This window comes from Muscardinus avellanarius, assembly GCF_963383645.1.
Source record: "Muscardinus avellanarius genome assembly, chromosome: 5".
Taxonomy (NCBI): Eukaryota; Metazoa; Chordata; class Mammalia; order Rodentia; family Gliridae; genus Muscardinus; species Muscardinus avellanarius.
This window is the reverse complement of record NC_137790.1, coordinates 605008-630001: the sequence shown is the minus strand read 5'-3', so window position 1 is coordinate 630001 and position 24994 is coordinate 605008. Positions and strand designations below refer to the sequence as shown.

The window sequence follows — 24994 nt, the reverse complement described above, 5'->3', positions numbered from 1 at the left end:
CGCTTCAGTATGTAGGGGGCTGAGACAGAAGGATCACAGATTCAGCAACTTAGTGAGATCCTGTTTGAAAATAAGAAGGGCGGGCATATAGCTCAGGGATGGAGTGCCCTTGGGTTCAATCCCCAGCACCATCAAAAAAAAAAAAGGCAAAAATTGTTCCCAGAAATTTTAATTAAAATTGCATTTAATTGTACATTTAGCTATAAACAACTAATATCATTTTTTATGCTGGGGATTGAACCCAGGACCACTCTGCCACTGAACTACATCCCAAGCCCTTTATGTTTTATTTTGAGAAAGGTTTCTCTCAGCAAGTCGCTCTGACTGGCCCAGAACTTGTGACCCTACTTCCAAGTAGCTGGGATTAAAGGTCTGGACCACAGCACCATGCGTGGTCAGAAACAACTGATACTCTTATTATCTGCTTAAGGTATTTAGATGACTTCTTTTTCCTTTTCTTTTTCTTTTTCTTTTTGCGGGTCTGGGATGGAACCCAAAGGCATTTGGCCTCCGAGCTACACCCTAGCCCTATTTTTTTTATTCTTTATTTTTTGAAACAGGGTCTCTCTAAGTAGCTGAGGCTGTCGGCGAACTGCCATCCTCTGGTCTCAGCCTCCCCAGTGCTGGGATGACAAGCGTGGGCCATCATGCCCGGCTAGATGATTTCTTAGCTAAAACAACGTTTGCCTCTCCAATATATTCCCCAGAAAAAATAAGCCTGGGGTTTTTTCCCTAAGTCCTGCACATTCTTATTTAATTCATTTATTCCTTGGATTGGTATTGTTTTTCTTGCTAATGTAACTAGTATTTCTCCATGACGTTTTCTGACTGGTGTTAGTGGACCGGAAGCCAGCGGCCTTTGCACACTTGCAGTGTCTGCGGTGGGAATTCATTCGGGGCTGGGCTGGCTCGGGCTCAGGGTCTCCCGCGAGGTGGAGGTGGCCGCTGAGGCCGGTGGAGGCCACCGGGCTGCGGACCGCTTCCTGACCGCTCCCTCCCAGGCTGCCGGCGGAGGCCCGGCTCCTCCCCATGCGTGTGATGTGGCAGCCACGGCGCCCTCGGACACCCGTGTCCTTGCTGGCCCTGCAGGTGGGTAGGGGTTCTGTGTGAGCGGGGCTGCGCAGGGCATGGGTACCAGGAGGGAGCCGAGCCGGGGCCATCTCGGATGATGGTGGCCATGCACTGCAGGGCCGAGGGTTTCCTTTAGGTGTTTCCTGCACTTCATCGTTGCTCTTGTTTTTCCCTGCAGAGGTGCTGCTTGCCTTTTCATTATACATGAGGGCCAGGTTTCCCAGCACCCGCAAGCAGGCTCGCCACCAGCTCTGCTCACCTGGTAGCCACGGGTGGTCGTCAAGTCCTGGTCACTGCTGCTCTGCGGAGCTGCCCTCTGCTGCCCCTCAGAGTCTGCTGTGCTCTTTCTTCCGTCTCTGCCCTCATCTGTCCTCCCCTTCACCATCCCTGTTTCTTCTGTCTAATTCATGGATTCTGGTATCTTTAGCATCTCATCTTTTGTCCCCTGGATCCATTTACTTTTTCAACTAAAATAATTTAAAATTCTGAAGCCTGGAAGTGCCTTCTCTGATCTCAGACTGGGGATGAAGACTCAGAGCCACGCACACCCCCGCCTGGGACAGCTCTCAACCTGCACGGGCCTCCTCTTCTTCCAGGTCCTGCTCGCCCACTGTGGGGGCTGTCCTGAGGGCTGCTGGACACCTCAGCACCAGCTCTGAGGTGTGCCCCCCACCTCCAGGGCAGCCCAGGGGCTGGGTCGCTCTTGGGGGGCTGGGCCATCTGATCCACACAGAGGCAGCGGAAGTGCAGAACCTTTCAGGCCTCTCCTGGGCGGTCCCCGGCCCCAGGTCTGGTGCTAGAAAATGTCCCTGTGTGGTAGCCTTGGCCTGCTGGGCATCTGTGTGGCTGCAGGGGCACAGGTAGCTATCTGCCCTCGGTGACCCCACAGGGTCCTGTGCCTTTGAATCTTGGTGCTCTGGGGTCACATCAGCCATGGGTGACCCAGGCCAGCAGGAACAGCAAAGCCAGCTCGGGGCCCATCCAGACGGCCTCCCCAAGCCACAAGCCAGAGTCCAGGCCAGGCCCCATGCCTGCAGTAGCCGCTACTGTGTCTGACCACAGACCTGCCATTCCCAAGTGCCATGTGAAGGGAAAGCCAGGCCAGAGGTCACACCCGACGGGGCCGCACCAGGGCCTGGAACTGGCTCCTAACTCAGTACACAGATGCTGTCCTTCGCCTCCAAGCCTGGGGCGGGGGGGAACTCTGGTGCCTGGAGTTTTGACCCTACTCAGATGGGCCTATCTCTACAGTGCCCAGCCTCCAGAGGGCAGGACTGAGCGTGTGAATCCCACTCAGTTCTAAGTCCAGATGCACTCACTAAATATTTGTGTCTGTAAGCCAGGCACAGTGGTGCACTCCTGTAATCTTGGTACTTGGGAGGCTGAGTCAGGAGGATTGCAGTTTCGAGGACAGCCTCAGCAAGTAGTAAGACTCTCATCAACCTAGTAAGGCCATTTTAAAATGAAAATCTAAAAATCAGGGCTGGGGGTGTAGCTCAGAGATAGAATGCTCCTAGTTTCAGTCAGAGCTCCTAGTCCAGGTGAGGGCAACAATATGGTGTGGCTCCTGCTTCCTGGAGGGTGAGGACGGTGCCCAGTCCTGCTGGCCAGCAGTGTGCCCTGTCTACAGCTGCTGGGATGGGCCCAGTCTGCAGTCATGGGCATGGGTCCTGTTCTGCAGCTGTGGGCATGGGCCCTGTCTGCAGCCATGGGGATGGGCCCTGTGTGCAGCCGTGTGGATGGGCCCTGTGTGCAGCCGTGGGGATGGGCCCTGTCTGCAGCCGTGGGGATGGGCCCTGTCTGCAGCTGTGGGGATGGGCCCTGTCTGCAGCCGTGGGCATGGGCCCTGTCTGCAGCCGTGTGGATAGGCCCTGTGTGCAGCCATGTGGATGGGCCCTGTCTGCAGCCGTGGGGATGGGCCCTGTCTGCAGCCGTGGGGATGGGCCCTGTCTGCAGCCGTGGGGATGGGCCCTGTCTGCAGCTGTGGGCATGGGCCCTGTCCGCAACTGCTGGGATGGGCCCTGGCTGCAGCCGTGGGGATGGGCCCTGTGTGCAGCTGTGGGCATGGGCCCTGTCTGCAGCTGTGGGGATGGGCCCTGTCCTGCAGCCGTGGGCATGGGCCCTGTCTGCAGCCGCTGGGATGGGCCCTGGCTGCAGCCGTGGGGATGGGCCCTGTCTGCAGCCGTGGGCATTGGTCCTGTTCTGCAGCCGTGGGCATGGGCCTTGTCTGCAGCTGTGGGGATGGGCCCTGTTTTGCAGCCATGGGCATGGGCCCTGTCCTGCAGCCGTGGGCACGGTCCCCGTCTGCAGCCGTGGTCACAGGCCCTGTTCTGTAGCCGTGGGCACGGGCCCCGTCTGCAGCAGCCCTTCTTCCTCTCATAGGCCGTCAAGGCGCAGGATCGCTGCCACGATGCTCCGGGGCCCCTTCTCCACGCTCCTGCTCGGGGGGCTCCTGGGGGCCCTCCATGCCCAGCAGCAGGAGGTCCTCTCGCCCGACACCTCCACCTCTGAGAGGAACAACAACTGCCCAGGTACCGGGGCAGGCGGGGAGGGCGGTGACGGGCCCTACGCACTGCGGGCAGGCCATGACTGTCCGCTGTCCCCAGAGAAGGCCGACTGCCCGGTCAACGTGTACTTCGTGCTGGACACCTCGGAGAGCGTGGCCATGCAGTCCCCCACGGACAGCCTGCTCTACCACATGCAGCAGTTTGCACCGCAGTTCATCAGCCAGCTGCAGAACGAGTTCTACCTGGACCAGGTGGCCCTGAGCTGGCGCTACGGGGGGCTGCACTTCTCCGACCAGGTGGAGGTGTTCAGCCCGCCGGGCAGCGACCGTGCCTCCTTCACCAAGAGCCTGCAGAACATCCGCTCCTTCCGCCGCGGCACCTTCACCGACTGCGCCCTGGCCAACATGACGCAGGAGATCCGGCGGCACGTGGGCCGTGGCGTGGTCAACTTTGCCGTGGTCATCACCGACGGCCACGTCACCGGCAGCCCGTGCGGGGGCATCAAGATGCAGGCCGAGCGGGCCCGCGAGGAGGGCATCCGGCTCTTCGCGGTCGCCCCCAACATGAACTTGAACGAGCAGGGCCTGCGGGACATCGCCAGCACCCCCCACGAGCTCTACCGTAACAACTACGCCACCATGCGGCCGGACTCCACCGAGATCGACCAGGACACCATCAACCGCATCATCAAGGTCATGGTGAGCAGGCGTGTGCGGGCCCGGAGGGGGTAAGGCCTGGCAGGGCCAGACCTGGGGCGTAAGGGCCAGGTCCCACAGCCGCGGCTAACCAGGGTCTCTGTCTTTTCTGCAGAAACACGAAGCCTACGGCGAGGTGAGTGTCACTTTCCTCTCCTGCCGGCCCTGGCCACACTGCCCCCTGGGCCAGGGAGGCCGCTGACCCCGCAGAGAGGACCACACCTGCTCTCGGGCTGGTGCTGAGCAGAGGAGAGGAGGAAGCAGGAGCCCTCGGCCCCGTGCTGGCTGGAGAACCTTGACCTTGCATGGAGGGCTCCCGGCCAGACCAGGCTGTTTCAGTCCCGGGGCCAGCGCTAGGCCCCTGCTGAGCATGCTCAGGGTGGAGAGTAAGGGTCGTGACCTGGCTGCCCCCAACTCAGAGCCACAGCCTGAGCCCAGCCAGGCCAGGAGGAGACGGCAGCGGTGCCCAGCCAGGCCCCGCAGTCTCGGGAGGTCTGTGACTTCCCTGTGTGGCGTGTGTCCAAGCTCTGGCCCCCAGAGAAGGGGAGCAGGCCCCGGGGTCACCCGGGAGGATTCTGCAGACGCTCATTCCTAGGACAGCCGCCAGCAAGGGTGGCGGCTCCGCTCCTGTTTATAGGCGGGGCCTCTTCAGTGCCCGTCGCTTTGGGCTCATGACCGTCCACCGTTGCTTAACTCAGCCTCACCTCCCCAAAACTGACTAAACGACTTCGCTAAAACCAGCCCTCTGCTTGCCCAGCGCCCGAGCGAGCACCTGCTCCTTCTCCCTGGCCGCAGTGGCCCTGACGGGCATCGGGGCTCCTCTGAGCATCCCAGGACACTTGTGTCCAGAGCCCTCGGCCCTCTGGGGACTTGTCCCACCAGCCTGACAGCTGACCCTGCTTTCTCCTTCCAGTGCTACAAGGTGAGCTGCCTGGAGATCCCTGGGCCCCCCGGCCCCAAGGGCTACCGTGGACAGAAGGTGAGCTGCCCCAGGGCCCGCGAGGCCTCCTGCCAGGAGCCCGACATGTCCAGGACAGCTGAGCCTTGGATGGCTCCACACTCCAACCTGGAGAAACTGAATTCAGATTTTATCATTTTCCTTTAAGTGTCATTTTGAGAAAAGGATTTTTTTAAAAAATATTAAGATACTTTTGTAAAGTAAGTAAGCATGCTCACTTAGAATAGACTAGGACTTTATATAAACCATATACAAGCCGGACGTGGTGGCGCACGCTTGTAATCCCAGCATTCGGGAGGCTGAAACTGGAGGATCGTGGTTCGCAGCCAGCCTCAGCTACTTAGTGAGGCCCTCTGCAACTCAGTGAGACCCAGTTTCAAAATAAAGAATAAAAAATAGGGTAGGGGGTGTAGCTCGGGGGTCAAATGCCCCTGGGTTCCATCCCAGACCCACAAAAAAACAAAAACCAAAAAAATAAACTATATACAGATCTTTATTTACATATAGGTGCACATATATAGAAATAGGTGCATTACTGTTGATTCAGTTGATGATTTCCATGAAGAACACTTTCTGGTTTATTAAACAGAAGGTTTTAGGGGCTCTGCTTTGAATGGTCACCTGCATTTCCCTAATAGAAGTATCTAGAACAAAACCCTGCCAGACTTCACTGCCAGAGTCTGAAACTCCAAAGGAAAGGGGAGGGACAGACTTCTAACGATGAGATGGGGCACTTAAAGTAACCTGCTAACCAGGCGCCATGGCCCATGCCTGCAGTCCAGCACTTGGGAGGCTGAGACAGGAGGGTCACAGGTTCACAGCCAGCCTCGGCAACTCAACAAGGCCCTCAGCAACTTAGCGAGACCCTGTTTCAAAACACAGAGTAAAATAAGGCTGGGAGTGTTTCTCAGAGGTAGAATGCCCCTGCATTCAATCTCTAGCACCACAAAGAAATGTAATTCTGAAGGAATGTGACCCTTATTAGATTTCTGAAGCTGGGACCTGTCTGGAGTTAGAGACCTCCTGCATTTGAGAGGAATTAATGTCACTGTGAATGCCTCAGTGGTGAGAAGGGCGGTGTGGGGGCATGCCCACCCAGAGGCTGCCCGCCAACACTCAGAGGAGAGGGTCAACACCAGCCCTGCCTGGCGTTGGCCAGGACCTCAAGGTGGCCCCTGTAGGGAGGACTGTACCTTCCACATTGTCTTCAGGAGGTGACAGCTTACCCTTTTCCCTGACCTCTGCTTTTAGGGTGCCAAGGGCAACATGGGTGAGCCAGGAGAGCCCGGACAGAAGGGGCGACAGGTGAGCATCCCCACGCCACACCCCAGGTCACTCACGCACGCACACCAGGCCTGGGAGCCACCCGGCTTAACTGTTCTTCTTCCGCAGGGAGATCCAGGCATCGAAGGCCCCATTGGATTCCCAGGACCCAAGGCAAGTTCCCCTGGCCCTGCCCAGGGCTGGGGCTGGCATGGCAGCCTGGCACAGGAGCCCATGCCGCCAGGGAAGGCCTCCCCACCACCCTCACCGGTGCCTGCAGCCCAGCAGCCCTGTCTCCAAGCAAGAGACGCACCAGACAGTCTGACGGCCATCCCAAACCAAGTGTCTGGCCTGAGCCCTCGTCCAACCCCTCCGCTGAGCGTGGTGGCCGCCTGCCAGGCTGTCCCTACCCCACTGCTGGGCCCTGTCCTTCCTGCCATCCCCCAGGGCCCCGCCACGCCATCTTGCCCCTGGTAACACCCGGTTCTTTCCTCCCGCCCCCAGGGTGTTCCTGGCTTCAAAGGAGAGAAGGTAAGCACGGGTGCTGAGCAGGCAGTCTGGGTGGATCGGCCTCATCCCAGCCGCCCGTGCCGCCCGCTCTGTGCTCTGTGGGAGGGCCTTCGCTCCCCAGCCGCCCACATCGCCCGCTCTGTGGGAGGGCCTCCGCTCCCCAGGGGCTCCTCACACCTGTTCTCCTCCCACACAGGGGGAATTCGGAGCCGATGGAAGGAAGGTAAGCAGACAGGTGCGCGGGGCCCGGGCTGCTCAGAGAGGACAAGAATCAGGGCCAACCGTCCCCTCTCCTTCGCTTCCCAGGGTGCCCCAGGCCTGGCCGGCAAGAATGGAACCGATGGGCAGAAGGTACAGTGAGCCTCTGACTGGCACTGCTGTGACTGTTCACACACACCCATGCACGCACAAACACTCACACACATGCACACACACCAGGAGCACTTCACACTCCTGACCAGATCCCTGGAGATGTCTCAGTGGCTGCTGGGAATCACCTCATGGTGACCAAGGCGCCATAGCCCCATGCTGTGAAGTGGCCTTCACTCCGACCCCAGGCCTTGCCTTGCCCTGACCGGCCTCCACCCTGTCCTCCTTCAGGGCAAGCTGGGCCGCATTGGACCTCCTGGCTGCAAGGGAGACCCCGGAGACCGGGTAAGCGCTGTGCACGCCTGGTGCCCTGGCATTGAGCCTGGTTCTGGGGACAGAGGCCCACCCTTCCCCTGCTTATGGCCCAGCCCCAGTGGCAGAGTACCCATGGGTTCTGTGCCTGCTCTTGGTGGTCTGTGGGTCGTCCTCCAGGCCAGGTGGATCCCTGTCAGCCTGCTCCATTGCTGACTAAGGCCAGCAGGGCCTGGCCTCATGGGCAGGGGTCTCACAGACCCCCGGGCTGCCCAGGAAGACTGGGGGCTGGTACTTTGCCACCCTGGCTTGGGGAGAACCAAAGAGTGCCTGGGATGGTGCCTGGCAGGAGGGGACACATCTCTTCCCTTCTCTCTCAGGGCCCGGACGGGTACCCAGGGGAGGCAGGAAGCCCAGGCGAGCGAGGAGACCAGGGCGCCAAGGTAGGTGCCCGCCCAGGCCCACTGCAGCCTCCACACAGCCAGCCTCAGGGCCTCAGAGAACACAGCCTAGGCAGAGAAAGCCCGCAGAGAGGGCCTGTTCCCGACCCAGTCACTGAGGAGCAGGCCACAGGGCCTTGGCTGCAAGCCCGCCAAGCTCATCGTGCGCATAGGAGCCTGGGCCTCCCTCCACCCAGCCCTCTGGCCTGGGCATGTCCCACTGCCATCTGTGCAGTGCACAGGGACCCTGCCCTGGAGGGCTGAGGGACCCACCTGGGTACCCACCACCATCACGGCTGGCTCCCTACTGCCCTAGGACACGGGCGGGGGCACCTGCCCAGGTCCTGCCCTGCTTCCGGGGCCCTTCACCCTCACCCACAGAGGAGCAGAGGCTGATCTTTCCAAACCCTTCCAGGGGGACGCTGGCCGCCCAGGACGTAGAGGGCCTCCAGGAGACCCGGGGGACAAAGGAAGCAAGGTGAGTCGTGCTCACCCTGGCCAGGATGGCCGCCGTGTGGGCCGCGTCCTCATCCTGTGAGGAGGGGATGGCCGCCGTGTGGGCCGCGTCCTCATCCTGTGAGGAGGGGATGGCCGCCGTGTGGGCCACGTCCTCATCCTGTGAGGACAGGGACGGCCGCCATGTGGGCCGCGTCCTCATCCTGTGAGGAGGGGATGGCCGCCATGTGGGCTGCATCGGGGGGCATGCAACAGCCCCTCATTTTCGCAAAGGCAGCGGGCCTCACTCCATGCACCCTCTGGCTTGACAGCCCCCACAGGCTGTGGCTGAGCCTTTTCCCCCATCCACAGGGATATCAAGGCAACAACGGAGCCCCAGGGAGTCCCGGCGTGAAAGGGGCCAAGGGCGGGCCCGGGCCCCGCGGACCCAAAGGCGAGCCAGTGAGTGCCCGGCCCTGAAGGCCGTGCAGGCCAGGGTCCAGTGCACTGCTTCCTCCTTAGAGCATCTAGGAGGGGCCTTAGGATGGCACTGGGCCAGGGCAGAGCACAGCAGGTCTCCCCAGGACTGGGTGGGCACAGTCCCCTGGGAGGCTGGCATGGCCCCGTCCATCCCTAGATCTGCCACAGCACCACAGCATGAGCAGAGGAGGCCGCAGTGCAGGCCAAGGCCCTGAGGAGGGATCCCCAAGCACAGGGTCCCCACACCCAGAGCCTGAGTCCTGGGGCCCACAGCCTCCTCCTGCAGCTGGGCCTGACTCAGGGATCTGGGAGCTGCCTTCCCCCGCAGACATGTCTATTCTCTGCAGGGGCGCAGGGGAGACCCCGGAGCCAAGGGCGGCCCAGGCAGTGATGGCCCCAAGGGGGAGAAGGTGAGTGATGTGTGTGGAGGAGCCCAGGGTCTCCCTGCAGGACTGTAGGCCCTGTGACAGGGCGACCCCTCCTCAGCAGGCAGAACGCTCCTGGGGCCTGTCTCTCCAGGAGGCTCCGATCCCCAGGCCCAGGCCCTCCCCACACAGGGCCTGTTCCACACGGCCACACACAGCACGGCTCCACGCAGGTGCACCACCGCTGTCGCAGCTCTGAGGGTGGTCCTAAAAGGGCTTCGTGTGGGCAAAATCCACAGCCACAGCCCCTTCAAGATGGGGTGAAGCGGCCCCTTCCGAGGTGGCAGGGTCCCAGCCCCACCACGAGGGCCTCAGTGGGAGTGTGAGGTCGGCGGTCAGTGGGGCAGGGCTTCAGGATAAAGGATGGTGCTGCTCCCACATCACTTCACAAACCGGGGTCCTCCTGCCGGGGGTCAAAGGACCCTCCCTCTGAGCCCGGCCAGCAGGTGGGACCCAGACCCATCCCCAGCCAGGAGCTAACATGGACCGGGCCTCTTCCCACAGGGAGATCCTGGCCCTGAAGGGCCCCGGGGCCTGGCTGGAGAGGTCGGCAACAAAGGAGCCAAGGTGAGGAGTGAGGGCCAGTGGGCGGGGGCCAGTCTTGGGGATGGGCGCCAGCACCCTCTGCGGGGGCTGCACACGGAACAACCTGCCCTGTGCCCCGCGGTCAGGGCTGAGGCCAGGAGCTCTGCAGAGCAGCGGGTGGTGTGGCCCTGCCCTCCCCCAGCCCCCCAACATCCACAAGACTGACAGCGGGCCTCTGAGGGGACCCCAACCTCACCCTTTCCCTTGCAGGGAGACCGAGGACTGCCTGGACCTAGAGGCCCCCCGGGGGCAGTCGGGGAGCCCGGGAAGCAGGTCAGTGGCAGACGACGCCGGCCACAGCCCTCTGTGGGTGGCAAGGCTGGCTGTGGTCACCCCCTATGACAACCTCGTCAGCAGGACCAGGGCCTTCCCACACCCCAGGCCAAGCCTCCTCTGCCCTGAAGAGACCTCGCGGCAGGCCCACACTAGAGGAGGAGCCAGGCCCCTGGGCCTCGGGGCAACTCCGCTGGCTGGACAGTGTGGTCTGCTGCTCAGAGTTGGGCTGTGCGCATCGGGTGACCCCTGGGTGCAGGTCAGTCCCTATCACAGGTGACTGCTCCAACCCCTGGTTTCTATCCTGCCTTCAGGGATCTCGAGGAGACCCCGGTGATGCTGGGCCCCGTGGAGACTCAGGACAGCCAGGCCCCAAGGTACACCCCCCACCCAGGGCAAGGGTGACGGATGGGTGAAGCTCCGGGCCCTGGCCTGGCAGAGGGGCCTCACCTGACCTAAGCTCCTGCTCTCAGCTCAGAATGAGGCCAGCCAAGGCAGGCCAGGCTGAGTCGGCATGGCATGGGGGCTGCGGGAACCAGGCAGCCCTTCCCCCACTCCCTGCGTTGACCCTCACATAGGGAATGGCACATCCCACTCAAGGTGGGCCCTGAGGCATGGCCATGTGGTCCAAGGGCCATCTCCTTGTGTGGGCTACAGCCACCTCCATCTCCCAACTCAACGGGGGTGGGTGGGGCGAAGCTGGCTCTCAGTGCAAGCCCAGCCAGGGGCCCCTTGTGCTCACCCGCCCTGAGCTCCACCCGGTCTCTGCTCATCCCTCTGCCCGGCCTCTTCCTCCAGGGAGACCCCGGCAGGCCTGGATTCAGCTACCCAGGACCCCGAGGGGCACCGGTGAGTGGTGGCACAGGACGGGGCTCCAGGAGAGGGGCTGGATCCCTGGGGAGGGTCTAAAGGCTCAGGGAGGGGCCAGGAGAGGTGCAGGGTCACTCGGTGCCAAGGCAGGCCCAGTGGGCAGCAGAAGGTGAGATGGGGTCGCAGTCGGACGGGGCCCAGCCCCAGGTCAGGGCTCAGCACTATGGGCCACATGGCCTTTGCCCACAGCAGAGCTGGCTCAGCTCTGAGGGAGTCGGCTCCGTCCGGGCTGGGCGATGGTCCACGACCAAGTGACCCATGTGACTTGTGCTTGCCTCGCAGGGAGAAAAGGGGGAGCCCGGCCCACCTGGCCCTGAGGTACGTGGCCCCCACCCGACCGGCCCTTCCTGCTTCTGGGGGTCTGCATGCCGCCTCCCTTGAGGGCTGGGATGCCCACACCATGCCCTGCGAGGTCACACACCTGGCCCACACTGGGCTGAGTGGTGGTGACTGCCAGGTCTGAGTCCCTTTCAAACCAGACCCTGGGCTTGCCTGAAAAGCCGCATCAGTGTTACCACCTTTCAGCTGTGAAGCAGGCATCTCCTGAGGCTGGGCGGGCAGGGGCAGCAGACAGACGCCTTCCGGGGCTCACGTGTATGTCCTTTCACAGGGGGGCCGAGGAGACTTTGGCGTGAAAGGAGGACCTGGGAGAAAAGGAGAGAAGGGAGAGCCTGTGAGTGTCTTCTCCATCTGCGGCCAGGGCTGGACCAGAGTGGGGACTGACCAGGATCCCCAGCCTGTCCAGCACCCCACCTTTGAAGAGGACAGTGGCTCAGAGGCCTCTGCTCTCTCCCTCCCCTCCACCTTGCCCCCCACCCCCCAAGATCACCCAGAAGCGCCCAGCAGGTGCTCACTAGCAGCCAGGCCAGTGTCCCCAGGCTCAGGTCCCCAGCACAGGCCAGGTGTCCAGCAGGTGGATGTGACTGAATGCACAGCAGATAGTGGTGGATGGCCGCATGGTGGTGGGTAGTGCCAGGGGGAGTGGGCAGGAGGGTGGCAGGGGGTGCATTGATAGTGGGTTGGTGGAAGGGTGAGTGGGTGGGCAAGGGGATGGGTAGGTGGGTGAGGAGATGATGTGGTCAGAGGGATAGGTGAGCAGGTGGAGAGGTGTCAGAGTGGGTGCATGAGTAGGTGGGTGTGCGGAGGTAGACAAGCAGGTGATGGAGAACTGGAGGAGGGGGTGGTTGGAGGGTGGGCAGTGGGTGGGTGGGGAAGCCTGTCACGTGAGTGGATGGATGGGTATAGACATGTGTACATGCATGGGTGGGTGGGTGGGTGGAATGATGAGTGGACAGGTGGGTGGATGGACAGATAAGCGGGTGAACAGATGGATGGGTGGGTGGATGGATGAATGGATGGATGGAACAAACAGATGGATGGATGGATGGATGGATGGATGGATGGATGGATGGATGGATGGGCAAGCAGATGGATGGATGGGGGAGTGGGCAGGTGAGGGATGAGTGGATGGACAGGTCAGGAGCTCAGCGGGTGGGTGAGTGTACAAGTAGGTGCATGGGTGGTGGATGGGTAGATAATAAGTGGAGGGAGAGATGGGCAGATAAGTGGCTGGGTGAGTGGGTGAGGGATGAGTGGATGGAGGGGTGGATGGATGGATGGACAGACGACGAGTAGGTGCATGGATAGATGGATAGTTTGGTGGGGTCCTGAGGGTGAATGGGTGAGTAGAGGATCATGGGGTAGGAAGAGCCACAGGTTGCCATGAGCTGTTCATCGCCATGTCTGGAAGCTTCTGTGGGCTCTGTGGTCCCCGTCTCTCTCTGGCAGACCAGGCTCTGATGGTGGCTGCTCAGGGCGCTCAGAGACTAGGCTTCCTGGTGTGAGCCCAGCCTCCCCTCACTCCTGAGGCCCCCAAGCCCCCAGGCAGCACCGGGCGGGGCTGCTCTGGGGTACAGGGACCCACTGGGCATGTTTGCTGAGCCTCCTGTCCTGTTCCTTCTCAGGCAGATCCTGGTCCCCCTGGAGAGCCAGGCCCTCGGGGAGCCAGAGGAGTCCCAGGACCAGAGGTAAGCCCCCGTTCCTTTGCCCTCACCCACGTCTCAGTGGGCACTGGGTGGTGGCACCCGGAAACCTTGGTGGCCTGGCCACAGGTCTTGCTTCTCATTGCTGTCCTTGCTTCTCAGGGTGAGCCCGGTCCCCCTGGAGACCCTGGCCTCACGGTAGGTGTGACACAGTGTAGAACCAGTGTCCTCCCTCCAAAAGTCAGAAGCCAGGGCAGTGGGTGCGGGGTGGGCGCAGGCTGGGCGAGGTCAAGGGTGCAGGCTGGGCTCTGCTCCGTGCCCAGTGTCAGAGCTGGGGCCTCTCCCTATGGAGCTCTTTGGGGCGGGGCAGGGTCTGCTCCTGGCCTGAAGACCCCAGCCCACAACACTGTGTTGCAGGAATGTGACGTCATGACCTATGTGAGAGAGACCTGCGGGTGCTGCGGTGAGTCCTGGGGACCACGGTCTGTACACACACAGCTGTGGGGAGCTGGGGTACAGTTGCCTCCCATATCCCTGGCCCTGCGCATCCCCCAGACCCCACCACTGACCTGGCCACCCCCACAGATTGCGAGAAGCGCTGCGGCGCCCTAGATGTGGTCTTCGTCATCGACAGTTCTGAAAGCATTGGCTACACCAACTTCACCCTGGAGAAGAACTTCGTCATCAATGTGGTCAACAGGCTGGGGGCCATTGCCAAGGACCCCAAGTCAGAGACAGGTCAGTGAGGGCAGGAAAGACAGAGACCACTGACAGATTCGTTCCCAGGCGTCCTGTGGACAGAGAGGTTTGGCTTCCGGTGGTCCTCCAGGACCTGCACTGGCCAGACGGTTGGGCAGGGTATGCTGGGGTGGGGTGGGCCCATGGGGCGGAGCCAGGCTGCTGGGATGGGGTGGGGTGGGCCCATGGGGCGGGGTCGGGCTGCTGGGGTGGGATGGGGCGGGGCCAGGCTGCTGGGATGGGGTGGGGTGGGGTGAGGCAGGCCCATGGGGCAGGGCCGGGCTCCTGGGGTGGGGTGGGGTGGGCCCATGGGGCGGGGCCAGGCGGGGGGCGGGCACATGGGCAGGGCCAGGATGCTGGAGTGGGTGGGGCGGGCCCGTGGGCGGGGCCAGGCTGCTGGGGTGGGGTGGGGCGGGGCCAGGCTGCTGGTGTAGGGTGGGGTGAGGTGAGGCAGGCCCACGGGGCAGGCCCGGGCTGCTGGGGTGGGTTGGGGCGGGCCCATGGGGCGAGGCCAGGCGGGGGCGGGCCCATTGGGCGGGGCCGGGGTGCTGGGGTGGGGCGGGCCCATGGGGCGTGGCCGGGCGGGTGCGCGGGGCGGGGCTGCGGGGGTGGCCTGTCCTCCCACCTCACTCCCCTGTGGCGTTCCAGGCACGCGCGTGGGTGTGGTGCAGTACAGCCACGAAGGCACCTTCGAGGCCATCCAGCTGGACGACGAGCGCATCGACTCCCTGTCCAGCTTCAAGGAGGCCGTGAAGAACCTCGAGTGGATCGCGGGCGGCACCTGGACGCCCTCCGCCCTCAAGTTCGCCTACAACCAGCTCATCAAGGAGAGCCGGCGCCAGAAGACGCGCGTGTTCGCGGTGGTCATCACGGACGGGCGCCACGACCCGCGGGACGACGACCTCAACCTCAGGGCGCTGTGCGACCGCGACGTCACGGTGACGGCCATCGGCATCGGGGACATGTTCCACGAGCGGCACGAGAGCGAGAATCTGTACTCCATCGCCTGCGACAAGCCGCAGCAGGTGCGCAACATGACGCTCTTCTCCGACCTGGTCGCCGAGAAGTTCATCGACGACATGGAGGATGTGCTCTGCCCAGGTGAGCGCCCGGAGGCTCCTGGGAAGGGCCGCGCCGGCCGGCAGGGCTGACCAAGAGCCTGGCCTCTCTTCTCTTCCAGACCCCCAGATCGTGTGCCCAGAGCTTCCCTGCCAAACAGGTAACGCAGAGCCCCCCATCCAGCAGCCCCAGGCAGCCTCCCTCCCTGAACACCTCCCTCCCTCCGAGGCCCTCTGTCCCCAGCGGCCGCGCTGGGGTGGGGGTGCGGGCCCAGCTGCTGCAGAGGCACCTCCTGGGGGAGAGACACCTTGAGCTTCAGACCCCCAGACAGCAGAGGTGGGGCTTCCACAGCCTGGTGCAGGAGCTGGTGCTGCCTGCCTGGCTCGGCTGGCCTCTTAGCCCCTGGTCTGGGGCTAGGAGGGAGTCCTGGCACCTGCCCCCATTGGGGACAGAAGCAGCCGGGCATCCAGCACCAAGGGTTCGGGCCTGCTCTAGGTCTCTGAAAGCCCTGCGCTTGGTGGGTGAAGTGACCCACCTACAACGTTCTGTAGGCAAATGCCCCACACAGCGGCCAGTTTGCTTGCTCCTAACACTGCCAGCTACATTTGTGGCCCCTGGTGTGAGGCTGGACGTAGGGGTGCCCAGGGTAGGGCTCTGCCAGGGCAGAGCTGGTATGCCCCAGGCAGTGGTGCTGCCAGCTGGAGCTGGGGTGCCCAGGCAGGGGCTCTGCCAGGCTGGAGCTGGGGTGCCCCAGACTGGGGCTCTGCCAGGCTGGAGCTGGCAGGAAGGGGATCTGCCAGGCTGGAGCTGGGGTGCCCAGGCAGGGCCTCTGCCAGGCTGGAGCTGGCAGGAAGGGGATCTGCCGTCCGGAGGGGTAGGGAGCACCTGTGTTTGGCTGGACATCGCTGCCACCATCCCTGCAGTCAGAGCTACAGGATGCGGTGGCCATGGGAGGGGCCACAGGAGGCCCCCTGAGCCCTGCCATCCCAGAAGCCTCGAGGGGTCTGAGGCTGAGTGGGGAAGGGGTGTCCTGCTGAGGCATGGGTGGGTAGCCTCAGAGTCTGCCCCCGTGTCTGCCTCGGGAGCTCAGCGCTTCTCGCTGTCCCATGCCCACTCCTGCAGACAGGGAAGCTGCTGAGCACACTCCCACTTGTAAGGCATCCGAGGGAGGGCACTGTGGAGCTGGCGTCAGGGTCTTCACAAGTTTCCAGACAGGACATTCCCAGGGAATTGCTCACAGAGCTGTGCCTTGGCCTTGTTACTGGATTGCATTGACTGTGGGCTTGGAGCTTCCCAGAAACCCATGATGCTGGCAACAGGGCATCAGTGCTTGGAGCAAGGGGCCCACTGTGCTCTTAGACCCACAGCCACACAGGATCTGGGACCCCCAGATCCACGCCCCCCAGATCCTCCTCCATCCCAGAGCATGGGACCAGCCAGGGTGCGCAGGGAGGCCGACGCACACACACCTGGCCCAGCCAGAACGCTCCTGCAGCTCCCATCAAATGCTGACGCCCCAGAGCCCCCCCCCCCCGCCACCTTCACTGGGGAAGGAGGGTGCTGTACCTTGAGAATCGGGCTTTTCCAGCGCCTGTTGAGGTGATCGCGAGTTTCCTTGAGCTCCTGATGACAGGTCCTGTTCAGAGTTTCAAATGTCGACGAGCCCTGTGTACCTGACAAATCCCACTTGCTCGTGGTGTGCCCTGCTTGCTGTGAGTTGTTGGATTTGCTCTGTGAGGGGCTTGTCCGGGGTTTGTGTCTGTGTCTGTGAGTCTCATTGGTCCACGGTTTCCCTTTCTTGAGATGTCTGTCTGGCTTGGCACTTGCCCACAAGATGCAGTGGCTCCAGGATGAAACTCCGCAAAACAGGGAGCCCTGCCGAGAGCCACCCAGTGCAGGGTGGGGAGGAAATGGGGGCTGGCCACTCTCACCTCGTCCCACCTCCCCTGAAGCCCAGGACCCCACGGAATGAGACGGCCCCCAGAAGACCCCCCACACCTCATAGAGCTCACCTCCTTCATGGCTGTCAGTCAACGTGGTGACAGGGACGTGGAGCCCTCACACCCTCAGACAGCAGCCTGCTGAGCATGCTTGCCAGCATTTCTGCTGCAGGTGGGACAGCACCCGCTGCCTCAACCCCAACCTCCGGGGCCACGCTAGACCTGCCCAAGCCCGGGGACTTGACAGTATTGGGACCATCGAGGGCACCAGAAAGCCAGCCAGACCCGGCTTGAGGCCACAGAACAAGGAGGGCCAAGACACAGTGAGGAGAAAGCTCGGGAGCCCAGAGCCCTGCACTGGTGGGTTTGCTCACTCCCCCTCACAACCAGAGGTGGCAGAGAATGAGAACAAGACGCCCAGCCGAGCCAGACCCTCCCCTCCAGCAGGCACTGAGAGACAGGGATGGAGAGGTACGGCAGAGAAACAGCGATGGAGAGGTTCCCTCCCTGGTGCCGCCATTCCCAGGGCCCTTCCTGAGGATGGGGAGGGCTGGGCAGGTCAGGGTCGCAGGCTCCTCACCAACACAAGCCTTAGGCTGGGTGCAGAGGCGCGGCGGAAGCTGGGGGCTGTGTGGCTTCCTGCCATGGTGGTCAGGCGGCCTTGGAAGAGTGGCAGTGCCCAGAGATTCCCTCAGGTCTCTGGCAACCTTGAAGCGTCTTGGACTCCAGCTGAGACTCCTGTCACCTCCGCCTGGGCTGCCACCCCCGCATCTCCTCAGTCGACTCGCCCCTGCACCTGTCTGCTCTCTACTTTGGTCCTAACTCTGCTCTCGAGGAGCAAGGCCGAGAAGGGGCTGGAGGCTGCCCACGCCCACCCACAGCCCTAAAGTCTTCTCTGGCCACTCCCTTACAGATGGACAGCAGCCTGGTGGTGAGCCCCCGGTCACCTTCCTCCGCACGGAAGAGGGTCCGGACCCCAGTTTCCCCAGGACCATCCCCCTGATCCAGCAGTTGCTAAACTCCACGGAGGTCACCAAGGACCCCGCCGCCTACTCCCAGCTGGTGGCCGTGATGGTCTACACCGCAGAGCGGGCCAAGTTCTCCACGGGGCTGGAACGGCAGGACTGGATGCAGCTGTTCATTGACACCTTTAAGCTGGTGCACAGGGACATCACAGGGGACCCCGAGACCGCGCTGGCCCTCTGCTGAAGCACAGGGTCTCCATGCACAGAGATGGCAGAGCCAGCCCCTCACCTGCTGCTCAGCTTCCTGGGGCTGCCCGCCACAACCCGGGGGCTTAGGTCCACAGGAGTTCACCTCTCAGTCTTAGCCAGAAGTCCTTGGGGGCCAGCTCCTTCCTGCCTTCGCCAGCCCCGGCATGCCACCATCCCCAGCCTGCGCTCCGGACCATCACTCCCATCTTCCTGAGGCATCCTCTCTTGTGTCTCTGAGTCCTCCCCTCACTTTGGAAGGACACCAGTCACTGAATTTAAGGCACCCTAAACCCAGGAAGCTTACATCTTGAGATCTTAACTTGGTTCCACTTCTTCTTGGCCACATAAAGTAGTCCTCACCAATCCAGGATTAGGGAATAGGTATTTTTCGGGGCCATTATTCAGCTGACCATAATACCCCAGTTCCCCGAGCTGCCTGTCTGGGGATGTAGGGAGGAAGGGTCGGAATCTGAGTACTTGGGGAAGTCTTCTTACTGGTTCTACTGGGGCTGCAGAGACAGGCCCCAGCAGTCATGAGAGCCCTGTCAGGTGTGGGCACGACCCTGTTTGGTGACAGCATGTGCTCATGACCCACGGGTGCTGTAAGAAGGGCTGTCCTGACGCCATGATGCCTCTGAGCCTGCATCACAGGCACTGACAGCCACCAGAGGTCCTGCCCTGCCCTGCAGGCACCAGTGTCCCAGCCCAGGCCTGGGGATCCCAAGGCACCACCGGGTCTGCTGCCCTTTGAGGCACCTTTGCTGCTCTCAGGGCAGTGGGGTGCTGGGGCAAAGTCACTGCCCCACGGCGAGACAGGAGGGATGTCCTCAATCCTGGAGCCCTTGTCTTGTGCCGGCCTCCGTCTTGCTCCTCTGTGCGCCTTCTGGCTCAGGTGAGGTCAGTCCTCCTGGGGCAGTCCAGTCTGAGCCCACTGGGCAGTACAGGCTGGCCAGACTCTCTGCTATGGGTGGCCCACATACAGAACCCTAAACAATCCCCAAACACCCACCACTGCTGAGCCTCCATCAGCCCCCCAGGATCCCCCAGGCCTCACGATGGCCATGCCTCAAGGAAAATCCCCCAAGCCAGCCCCGGGGCACGCCTGTGGGATGACTGTGCGAATGTGTGCTTGTTTTGAGGGGCCTGGAAAGCCCAGCAGCCTCTAGACCTTACTAGGCACTCCAGGCAAGTTCCAGGTATGGTTAACACCAAAATAAGCTACATCATTAATAAGCTCATCAGAAAGGATTGTGTTTGCCGGGGGTGGGGGGGCTTATAAAAACCAGAATGGACACACTAGAGGCATTGCTGTGGCCAGTGGCTGGACCTGCGGCACTCCTGTGGGTGGGTGCCTGCGTAGAAGTCCTTGGTCTGCCTGCCCAGTGTCGGGAGTCTGTTCTCGGGATTCCTGGGGGTCTGAGAGCTGGGGCCATGATAGCATCCAGGGATGAGCTGAGGCAGCCGGTGGCGGTGCTGGCCCTGCAAGAAGGGCCCGGCCTGTGTGCCTGGCAGGCATGGAGCTGGCAGGGCCCCAGCTAGTGTCTGATGCCCTTGTGTGTGGTGAGGGCCTGGCTGGGCTGCAGTGCCTCATGCGGTCCCTGCCCTGGGGACCCTGAGTCCAGGGCTGGTGATGGCCCATGCAGGGAGGGTCTTCCTGGTACACCAACCTCACCACACCAGGGCACACCTGAGGGTACTTGGCTCCTTGATTTCTGGGAGATGCATGGCCTGGCTGGCTCCAGTGCAGTGAGAGGGAGTCGGGACCAGGGTCTTTCTGAGATCCCATCCTCCTGCCCCAAGAGGAGGGGATTCTCAGAGCAAGGGGGGGCCCTGCAGGTACGGGCCTGGGCCCAGATGGTGCTCAGTGGAGGGGCGGAGCATCCAGCCTCCTCCTAGGCCTCCGTCCTCTGGTTTGGGATCACCTCCTGGTGGTGGGACATATTCCAAATGAGTCTGCCTGAAGACCCCACTCAGGGCCACTCTGGGCGAGGCCAGGTCGGCAGGCAGTGTGTGCAGAGGCAGGCGGCCTCTGTCCCCGCGCCCACCCGCCTCTCCCCCGCAGAGCTGTACGTGGCCCAGTGCACGCAGCGGCCGGTGGACCTCGTCTTCCTGCTGGATGGCTCCGAGAGGCTGGGCGAGCAGAACTTCCACAAGGCACGGCGCTTCGTGGAGGAGGTGTCGCGGCGGCTGACGCTGGCACGCAGGGACGACGACCCCCTCAACGCCCGCGTGGCACTGCTGCAGTATGGCGGCCAGCGCGAGCAGCAGGTGGCCTTCCCGCTGACTTCCAACCTGACGGTCATCCATGAGGCTCTGGAGAGCGCCAGCTACCTCAACTCCTTCTCCCACGTGGGCGCGGGCATCGTGCATGCCATCAACAACGTGGTGCGGGGCGCGCGGGGCGGGGCGCGGCGCCATGCCGAGCTGTCCTTCGTGTTCCTCACGGATGGCGTCACAGGCAACGACAGCCTGGAGGAGGCGGTGCACTCCATGCGCAAGCAGAACGTGGTGCCCACTGTGGTGGCCGTGGGCGGAGACGTGGACATGGACGTGCTCACCAAGATCAGCCTGGGCGACAGGGCGGCCATCTTCCGAGAGAAGGACTTTGACAGCCTGGTGCAGCCCAGCTTCTTTGACAGGTTCATCCGCTGGGTCTGTTAGCGCCAGCCTGGCCCCACCTCCTGCCCATGGTGCTAATGGGACCGCAGCCCAAAGCGTCTCCCGCTGCGAGAGCCCTTTCCTCCAAGAAGGTCCAGACAGAAGGACCCTCTCCCAGCTCCCCATATCCTGCCCACCACCCAAGGCTCCCATACCCTGCCGGCCTCCTCCCCATGCCTCTCTCCCCCTCTCTTCCCTGCCCCCCAGCAGCCCCTTCCTTCAGAGCAGCCTGTCTGGGCCCCGTCTCACTGGCCCCACCTGAGCCCCCGAGAGCCCTGTGCTGCGCTCCCTGTCTAATAAAGGCTTTAACCACCTGCTGCTCCCAGCCCCCATGTCTGTGCCGAGGGAGGACCTGTCCCCGGCTTTGCTCGCCCCAGGCGGCTTGGCTGGGGCTGCGTCTTTGGGTCTCACCTGTGTCTCTGAGATGTGCTACATCTCACCAACATGTCCACACAAATGTCCCACGCCAAATCCACTCACTGAAACGCCCAACGCCCCTCTCCACGAACCCATGACACAATCCCCTAAAAGCATCTCTCACATCACCTCAGTTTCCTAACCAGGCACCAAACCATCATCCCTCACCATCATTCCCTCAAAATCATCCCTCACTATCGTCCCACACCATCGTCCCTCACCATCGTCCCTCACCATCATTCCCTCACCATCATCCCTCACCATCGTCCCTCACCATCGTCCCTCACCATCGTCCCTCACCATCGTCCCTCACCGTCGTCCCTCACTGTCATCCCTAACCGTCATTCCCTCACCATCGTCCCTCACCGTCGTCCCTCACCGTCGTCCCTCACCATCATTCCCTCACCGTCATCCCTCACCATCATTCCCTCACCATCATCCCTCACCATCATTCTCTCACCGTCATCCCTCACCGTCATTCCCTCACCATCGTCCCTCACCGTCATCCCTCACCATCATCCCTCACCATCGTCCCTCATCATCGTCCCTCACCATCGTCCCTCACCATCATCCCTCACCATCGCCCCTCACCATCATTCCCTCACCATCGTCCCTCACCATCATTCCCTCACTGTCGTCACTCACCATCATTCCCTCACCGTCATCCCTCACCATGGTCCCTCACCATCGTCCCTCACCGTCGTTCCTCACCATCATTCCCTCACCATCATCCCTCACCATCATTCTCTCACCGTCATCCCTCACCATGGTCCCTCACCATCATCCCTCACCCGTCATCCCTCACCATCGTCCCTCACCATCATCCCTCATCATCGTCCCTCACCATCATCCCTCACCATCGTCCCTCACCATCATTCCCTCATCATCGTCCCTCACCGTCATCCCTCACCATCATTCCCTCACCGTCGTCCCTCACCATCATCCCTCACCGTCATCCCTCACTATCATTCCCTCACCATCGTCCCTCACCATCGTCCCTCACCGTCATCCCTCACCATCATTCCCTCACCATCATCCCTCACCATCATTCTCTCACCGTCATCCCTCACCATGGTCCCTCACCGTCATCCCTCACCCGTCATCCCTCACCGTCATTCCCTCACCATCGTCCCTCACCATCATCCCTCATCATCGTCCCTCACCATCGTCCCTCACCATTGTCCCTCACCATCATCCCTCACCATCGTCCCTCACCATCATTCCCTCACCATCGTCCCTCACCATCGTCCCTCACCATCATTCCCTCACCGTCGTCCCTCACCATCATTCCCTCACCGTCATCCCTCACCATGGTCCCTCACCATCGTCCCTCACCGTCGTCCCTCACCATCATTCCCTCACCATCATCCCTCACCATCATTCTCTCACCGTCATCCCTCACCATGGTCCCTCACCATCATCCCTCACCCGTCATCCCTCACCGTCATTCCCTCACCATCGTCCCTCACCATCATCCCTCACCATCATCCCTCACCATCGTCCCTCACCATCGTCCCTCACCATCGTCCCTCACCGTCGTCCCTCACCGTCATTCCCTCACCGTCGTCCCTCACCATCATTCCCTCACCGTCATCCCTCACCATCATTCCCTCACCATCATCCCTCACCATCATTCTCTCACCGTCATCCCTCACCGTCATTCCCTCACCATCGTCCCTCACCGTCATCCCTCACCATCATCCCTCACCATCATCCCTCATCATCGTCCCTCACCATCGTCCCTCACCATCCCTCACCATCATCCCTCACCATCGCCTCTCACCATCATTCCCTCACCATCGTCCCTCACCATCGTCCCTCACCATCATTCCCTCACCATCGTCCCTCACCATCATTCCCTCACTGTCGTCCCTCACCATCATTCCCTCACCGTCATCCCTCACCATGGTCCCTCACCATCGTCCCTCACCATCATTCCCTCACCATCATCCCTCACCATCATTCTCTCACCGTCATCCCTCACCATGGTCCCTCACCGTCATCCCTCACCATCATTCCCTCACCATCATCCCTCACCATCATCCCTCATCATCGTCCCTCACCATCATCCCTCACCATCGTCCCTCACCATCATTCCCTCATCATCGTCCCTCACCGTCATCCCTCACCATCATTCCCTCACCGTCGTCCCTCACCATTGTCCCTCACCGTCATCCCTCACTATCATTCCCTCACCATCGTCCCTCACCGTCATCCCTCACCGTCATTCCCTCACCATCATCCTTCACCATCATTCTCTCACCGTCATCCCTCACCATGGTCCCTCACCGTCATCCCTCACCGTCATTCCCTCACCATCGTCCCTCACCATCATCCCTCACCATCGTCCCTCACCATCATTCCCTCACCGTCGTCCCTCACCATCATTCCCTCACCGTCATCCCTCACCATGGTCCCTCACCATCGTCCCTCACCGTCGTCCCTCACCATCATTCCCTCACCATCATCCCTCACCATCATTCTCTCACCGTCATCCCTCACCATGGTCCCTCACCGTCATCCCTCACCGTCATTCCCTCACCATCGTCCCTCACCATCATCCCTCATCATCGTCCCTCACCATCGTCCCTCACCATTGTCCCTCACCATCATCCCTCACCATCGTCCCTCACCATCATCCCTCACCATCGTCCCTCACCATCATTCCCTCACCGTCATCCCTCACCATCATTCCCTCACCGTCATCCCTCACCATGGTCCCTCACCATCGTCCCTCACCGTCGTCCCTCACCATCATTCCCTCACCATCATCCCTCACCATCATTCTCTCACCGTCATCCCTCACCATGGTCCCTCACCGTCATCCCTCACCGTCATTCCCTCACCATCGTCCCTCACCATCATCCCTCATCATCGTCCCTCACCATCGTCCCTCACCATTGTCCCTCACCATCATCCCTCACCATCGTCCCTCACCATCATCCCTCACCATCATCCCCCACCATCATCCCTCACCATCATCCCTCACCATCGTCCCTCACCACCCTGTTTTAAAACAAATAATAAAATAACAACAACAACAATAATAATAATAATCATAATAATAATAATAGAAAATTTAAACCATGCTGACAGTGACACAGGTGCACACGCTTTTGGCCTCCCAGTATTTTTCATCAGTGTGCACACCACTGGGATTGGGCCTAGCAGAACACAAAGCCACTTCCCTCCTGCCTGTGGCCCTGCCGCCCAGCACCTTCCAGAGCAAACACACACACACAGGCAGCCGTCCCCACAGCACAATTCTCAAGGCCCTTCCCTGGAGGGAGCAGGCCAACTCCTGGTTGCAGGAACCTTGTGGACCGACACACACTTTGCCTGTTGCGTGTGTTAGATGTCTCCTTTTTTTTGTCACTTTGATGACATTTCGTTTCAGAAACAAGTTGTTAAATTTCTAGACAGTAAACTGTCCTGCAAGGCCTTTGAGTTTTCTCAACCTCAGACTGTTTCTCTTCATATCCCATGTTATTGTCTAATAAGCCATACTTCCCGTGTTTTGCTTGGAAACTGCATCTGGAGGTAATCTTGGGGAGTGACCTTTTAGCTGGTCAGTGCAGGACTCTGGAGGCCTCACGGCAGGACGCAGAGGAGGGCCGGGTACTGCCTGAGGAGCCCGGGAGCCCACGAGGTGCCACCAACGTGAGTGCTCCGTCCCTGGAGTTGTGTTGTTCTGTGGACTTTCTGTCCCGGCCATACTGTCCTGAGTATCTACACTGGCCCAGTGCCCCAGCCTCCTGGGACTGACAGCCCCTGACCTGGGGACCCTAGGGCTGGGCCACCACTCCAGGATTCACTGACCACAGGGCCGCCAACCCCACTCAGCCCCAGTCCA

General features: G+C 61.5%; 1 protein-coding gene across 2 annotated transcripts; it reads left to right on the top strand.

The window, feature by feature from the left end:
• Nucleotides 1–3463: 3463 nt before the first annotated feature.
• COL6A2 (collagen type VI alpha 2 chain) lies at nucleotides 3464–20727 on the top strand (the record flags this gene model as incomplete). Of its 2 annotated transcripts, none has more annotated exons than XM_080695779.1 (27): nucleotides 3464–3602; nucleotides 3678–4276; nucleotides 4389–4409; nucleotides 5187–5252; nucleotides 6483–6536; nucleotides 6624–6668; nucleotides 6999–7025; nucleotides 7201–7227; nucleotides 7311–7355; nucleotides 7605–7658; nucleotides 8006–8068; nucleotides 8481–8543; nucleotides 8873–8962; nucleotides 9328–9390; nucleotides 9910–9972; nucleotides 10201–10263; nucleotides 10578–10640; nucleotides 11062–11112; nucleotides 11416–11451; nucleotides 11744–11806; nucleotides 13098–13160; nucleotides 13278–13313; nucleotides 13533–13578; nucleotides 13701–13853; nucleotides 14502–14954; nucleotides 15034–15072; nucleotides 20129–20727. In XM_080695779.1, the coding sequence occupies 27 exons, from the start codon at nucleotides 3482–3484 to the stop codon at nucleotides 20725–20727; spliced, it is 3066 nt and encodes a 1021-aa protein (XP_080551905.1). The 2 variants fall into 2 exon arrangements, with proteins under 2 accessions (XP_080551905.1, XP_080551904.1); XM_080695778.1 differs by lacking the exon at nucleotides 20129–20727 and adding an exon at nucleotides 17766–18061 and having other exon boundaries at nucleotides 3482–3602.
• Nucleotides 20728–24994: the final 4267 nt, after the last annotated feature.